Source organism: Lactuca saligna, chromosome 9, assembly GCF_052625555.1.
Source record: "Lactuca saligna cultivar CGN05327 chromosome 9, ASM5262555v1, whole genome shotgun sequence".
Classification (NCBI taxonomy): domain Eukaryota; kingdom Viridiplantae; phylum Streptophyta; class Magnoliopsida; order Asterales; family Asteraceae; genus Lactuca; species Lactuca saligna.
The window spans coordinates 25,341,296-25,347,492 of NC_136425.1; the positions used below are offsets into that span (position 1 = coordinate 25,341,296).

At 35.3% G+C, this 6,197-nt stretch overlaps 1 protein-coding gene across 1 annotated transcript; it reads left to right on the plus strand.

Moving 5' to 3' along the window:
• Positions 1–3,165: 3,165 nt before the first annotated feature.
• Positions 3,166–5,893, plus strand: LOC145017603 (putative receptor protein kinase ZmPK1). Its single transcript, XM_078975601.1, has one exon. It carries the CDS (start codon positions 3,300–3,302, stop codon positions 5,679–5,681), a length of 2,382 nt encoding a protein of 793 aa, XP_078831727.1. The 5' UTR covers positions 3,166–3,299; the 3' UTR covers positions 5,682–5,893.
• Positions 5,894–6,197: the final 304 nt, after the last annotated feature.

A 6,197-nucleotide genomic window follows, 5' to 3' on the forward strand; every position in this document is an offset into this window, starting at 1 on the left:
GCAGAGCCCCTGGCTGGGATCGAGCTGCCAGGTCAACGCGAATTTTTTTTTATATTAAAAAAATGCATCAAAAATCCAATTTTAGAAAGTTGACCATTTTTAGAAAGTTAACTATTCGTGTCTTAAATATGTAAGTAAATTTATCCAAAAAAAAAAATTAAGACTCGAATAATAATAATAATAATAATAATAAATAATAATAATGATAATAATAATAATAATAATAATAATAATAATAATAACGAAAATGGAAGTGGTGAAAAGCAAATGTAGACAAAGTAAGTAAGGATGTGGCATTCCTAGCCAAGCGGTAGTGTCGTTGGTTATATGCGGAGTCTCCCTGAGTTCAAGTCTTACCCCACCCTTTTTCATGTTTTTTTGCCTTCTCCAATTTAGGGTTTAATTTTTTATTTGGCCGCCTCAGCCTCCATTAAGCGGGCTCAAACGCGGATTTTTTTAATATCCCGCTCATTTCCTTCATTTCGTTTCCCTCTTCTTTATCAATCGGACGGTTCCACCTCCCACTCACACCCTCGCCTTCGATCTTCTCTTTCAATCGATGTCATTTTCTTACCGGAGTTTGTTCTTTCTGCCGCTACCGGAGTTACGTCGCCGTCATCTCTTTGCCGTCGTCGGCATCTCCTTCCCGTCGCTGTCATCTACTTGTCATCGCCATCATCATCAATCTTTCAAGTAAGTTTTTTTTATTTAATTTCACTTAGGTTTTCGTTTTGGGTTGGGATTCATTTATCGTCATCATTGATTGCTTTGTTTGTTTTGAGTACAGAGTAATATTTTCGAACATTCAACACCAATTTTCTGTAGCTATTGTTTTGTTTTTGTATAGAGTATAGACCCAAATGTCACTAACTTGATGTCACTGGAATTAGTGTTGTCGAACATTCAGCACACAAAGGAGAGAGTTACGATGTTGCGAGTGTAAGAATGAAACCAAGCGCCTTGTTTTCTAATGTTTGGGCAAAAGAAAGGTTTGGCGACGACCTGCCGTTGCCAGGCCCTCAACTGTAACGGTGTCGCATTAATACTTCATTATAGTAATTAAAAAAATAAAGTACTTTTGTTGTAGCTATTGTTGTAGCTATTCCAGTGACATCTCTTTTTGTTCTCTTCTTACTGTGAAGATTTCGAGTGCAAGCTTAGAGTAGGTCTAAGTGTATCTGATTTTTGGTTCAATTTGATAATATAATCCAGCAAATGATTGATTTTCGGTTTGTGTAACTTGCTTCTTGATTATTGGTTGTAGAGTAGAATGAGGCTTGGCTAGAAAATGGTTTATGTGATTATTGCTTCTTTATTATTGGCTTCTTGATTATTGATTTTTGGTTTTTGTTTTGGTTTTTAGATAATGTGATTATGTTTGAGTAGGGGCTAATCAGTTAATTGGCACAATAGAACGAAGCTTGACTTTTTTGAAGGTTAGCATAATCTCCTTGTTATTATTATGGTTTTAAAGTTATGGATTAAAGTTCAGTTGTATGTTGTTTTTATAGATTAAATTGATATTAAACAAAAGTACATTGCAATTATGGATTTAAAGTTAAGTGTATTGCTATAATTATAAACTAAAATACATTGTTATAATAAACTAAAGTACATTGTTATTATTGTTTAAGTATTGAATTGTGTTACTCTTTTTTAGGTTGATAGGTTGCGTGTGCAAGTTTCTACCATGGAACAACAAATGGAAATGGTTGAGGATGATGGATATGTCTTCAAATTAATCATGTGGTCCCTCGATAATCCACCCGAGGACGATTGATAGGTATTTTGAACCAATTGAATTTGTAATTGATATTGTTTGTTTGTTTTGCTAGTGCTTAGTTTGTATGGTATTTGGAACAATTGATTTTGTAAACACTTGGTATTCTTTATGTATTGTTGGTGCTTATTTTTGTATGGTATTTTGGACAATTGAATAGAATGTATCGAACTTGGTATTAGGGACATTTTTTGGTGTATTTTATATGGTATATGGGACAAATGTGAATTGAATGTGGTATTTGACAAAAAATTGGAAATTTTTAAATTTAAATTTTTTTTAAATAAAACGAAGTTAGCTACGGAGTAGCTACAAATTTCCGTAGCTATTTAGTTCCGTAGCTATTCACTTCCGTAACTATTCCGTAAGAAATCTGTAGCTATTTATTTCCGTAGCTATTCCGTAACTACAGTAGTTACGGAAAATTCCGTAGCTATTCCGAAGTGATTCTGTAGCTAATCCGTAGCTATAATTTAGCCACGGGCCATTATGCTACAGCTAACTTTTCGTAGCAATTTCGTAGCTATCCGCTTATAGCTACGGAATAGTTACGAATTGTGCTGTAGCTATTGCACCAATTTTCTAGTAGTGTACAATAACAATAGTTAAAAATAACTTTATATAAATGATTATATTGTTATTTTTAAAATCAAAAAACAATGTTTGATGTTTTAAATAATTATAATGATAGAAATTAAAATATTAAGCAAATAAATTTTAAAAAATTAATTAACAATAACAATTAACAATTATAAATATCATTAAATCATATATTATATTTAATTTTATTTATATATCACTCGAGGGTAGAAGTTATTCAAACATTTGAGATTATACGGTTATAATAAATGTATATATTATCATATAATTCAAAATAATCAATATATTATATCAATTTAGTATACGAATTATTATATCAAACTTAACAACAACGTTATTTGATATATTAAAAATACATATTTATAATTATATTAAAAATAAATATTTATAATGATTTCAACTATATAAGTATTTTTGCGTAACACGTGTATATTTGGTAGTTAGTAATAATAATTCCGTGAGGTAATCTTGGCTTTCCTTTTTCTTATATTAGAACTTAACCGATTGCAAAAACCATTTGCTCCAAGTCTGTCAACTTGGAGAAAATGTGTCAAAAGTTTTTGTCCAACTTGGAGTATAAATCCAACCAAATATTAAAAATAACAAATTATTAATGACTAATAGAGTAAGGAAGCTAACAAGTAACAACCATGGCTGACCCACTGCTTTCCCTGCACTAGAGGGCTGCGTTTAATTTAATCCAATAGTTGTTTCAAGAAAACAGCCAACTAAAATACAATACGTACAAAAAAAAAAAAAAAAAAATTCCAACCATGACTAAATTATGCAGTTTAAAACGACTGAGGTAGTCCACGCACGGTCAACTTGTGGAATATAGAATCTCAAAACTGAAATCTTCTACAGCTTGATAAACCAAATAAAATGCTTACATCCTGGCTTCAGAAATCGTAAACAGCAAATGATGAGAGAAATATTCCTTCTATTCCTCCTCTTCTGTTCCTTGATCGAATCTTCAGCTTCAAAGAACACCATTAAAGACCATCTTCAGAGGGGTTCCTCTCTATCTGTTGATGATAGTTCAGACGTCATAAGGTCCCCAGACAACACTTATACCTGTGGCTTCTATGGTCTCCAAAGCAATGCTTATTGGTTCGCAATTTGGTTCACGAACTCCAAAGAGCGCACAGCGGTCTGGACAGCCAACCGCAACACACCTGTGAATGGCCGTGGGTCAAAGCTGACATTTAGGAGAAACGGAGCCATGGTTTTGACAGATGTGGATGGCATGGTCGTGTGGGAAACAAACACAACCTCCACAGACGTAAATAGAGCAGTGCTGCTGAATACAGGTAATCTGGTATTGAAGAACCAAAAAGGTCAGATTCTTTGGCAAAGTTTTGATTATCCAACTGATACTCTATTGCCTTATCAAACGCTAACAAAGAGAAAAAGCTTGATATCTGGCTTACGAAGAGGAAGTCTTGAATCTGGAAATTTTGTTTTGAGCTATAACAGTATTAACGTTTTAACACTGACTTACGATGGCCCAGAAATATCAAGTGTGTACTGGCCTAGTCCTGATCCTGGATTTAATGTCTGGTCTTACGGAAGAACTTCATATAACAGCAGCAGAACCGCAGCCTTTGATGATTTTGGTGAATTTAGGTCGAGCGATCGGTGGCAGTTTAGTGCTTTAGATATGGGTTTTGGGATCAGAAGGTTAACCATGGACTATGATGGTAATCTCAGATTCTATACCTTGAACGAGTCAACTGGGTTATGGTCGATTTCATGGCAAGCTATTGCACAACCATGTAGTGTTCACGGAATCTGTGGGAGGAATGGAATCTGTGATAACGGAGTACTACAATCGGAATGTTCATGTCCACCCAATCACCAGTGGACTAACCCTGCTGATTTAAGTCAGGGTTGTAAGCCTACTTTCAATACAACCTGTTCAAACTCAACAAAGTTTGGATTTTTGGAAGTGCCGTATACAGATTACTATGGCTTTGATTTAGATTACTTCACACCCACTACGTTGGATGCTTGTAAGGACATCTGTTTGGGAGATTGTAGATGTATAGCATTTAGTTACAGGATAACAGGGGCAGGAATATGCTTTATTAAAAGTGCTCTTTTCAACGGTTTCCGGTCTCCTAATTTCCCAGGAAGCATCTACTTGAAAGTACCAATTGACATGGAAACAAGAGAATCTGTCTCAGTTCTTACTACTTCTAACGCCACATGTGTAGAGGTCACAGTCATGCTGGGTTCTCAATCTATGTATAAACCATCTGGCACAAAGGTGAAATGGATTTATCTTTACTCCTTCGCTATAGCTATTGGTGTGGCTGAAGCTTTTGTTATCTTGATAGGGTGGTGGCTTTTTTATAGAAAGAATGCTCTCCTAACTAACCTAGAAGAGGGGTATCGTATGGTATCAGGTCAGTTTAGGGGGTTTACTTATCAAGAATTGGTGAAGGCGACACAAAACTTTAAGGCGGAGATAGGGAGAGGAGGCTCGGGGACTGTGTATAAAGGGGTTTTGGAAGATGAAAGGGTGGTGGCTGTGAAAAGGTTAGGAGATGTGAGCGAAGGTGGAGAGTTTTGGGCAGAAGTGAGCACAATCGGTAAAATCAATCACATGAATTTAGTAAGAATGTGGGGATTCTGCTCACACAAACGACACAGACTTCTGGTGTATGAGTATGTGGAAAATCTTTCTCTTGACCAGAGATTGTTCTCCACGAGTTTTCTTCAATGGAAAGAAAGGTTCAAGGTTGCCGTAGGCATAGCAAAAGGTTTAGCTTATTTACACCATGAGTGCCTAGAATGGGTGATTCATTGTGATGTTAAGCCAGAAAACATTCTTTTAGACGAGTCGTTTGAAGCAAAGATTGCAGATTTTGGTCTGGCGAAGTTGTCTCAGAGAGGTGTTCAAAGCTCGGAGTTTACCACGATCAGAGGGACAAAAGGATATATGGCTCCAGAATGGGCTAGCAACCTTCCTATTACAGCAAAAGTTGATGTGTACAGCTATGGGGTTGTGGTTTTAGAAATGGCAAGGGGAATTCGACTTTCTAATATTGTTGTTCAGGAAGGGGAAGAGGAAGAAACGGAGCTTATGAGGTTTGTAAGGGTGATGAAAACGAAGCTTCGAGGAGAAGAAATGGATTTGTGGGTTGAAGAGATGATTGATTCGAGGTTGGGAGGGTTGTTTAGTAGGAAGCAAGCTGCAAAACTTGTTGAGATTGGTATAAGTTGTGTGGAGGAAGACAGAAATAAAAGGCCTACTATGGATTCAGTTGTTCAAGATCTAATTGATTGCGAGTCCTAGTTTATACACCAATTATTTTACTTCTAATCTATATCGGAGTTTGTACCCTCAACATTTGGCTAGAGACATCCATCAACTAGTTATGTTAACTTGGGAGAGTTTGAGTTATTTATTTTTGGCTTGTGAAATGTGATCATGTAATGTATTTTAACTGGATTAAGCATAGGGCATTGATTCTCTTGTTAAACTGGGATAGTTGGTGTTGTTTTTCATTTTTAGTTTGTAATATGTAATGTTTTTGCTTCTAGTTTTTTTCCTAGTGTTTGTTTAGTAATATAATTCCATTGCTTTAAAAATGTTACTTTTATATGGTTGTATACTTTGTTTAATAATCTTTAATAAAGCATATGGCTCAAGCCTTTTGTTTTCCTTTAATTTAGACAAAATTGCATAAATGGTCTATGTGGTTTCAAAAATATCACATGTTAGATCCCTAATTTTTTTTTGATGCGGATGGTCCATATATTTTCATTTTCTTGTGTAGTTAGTGTCTGAACTACGACCACAATTCGTCAT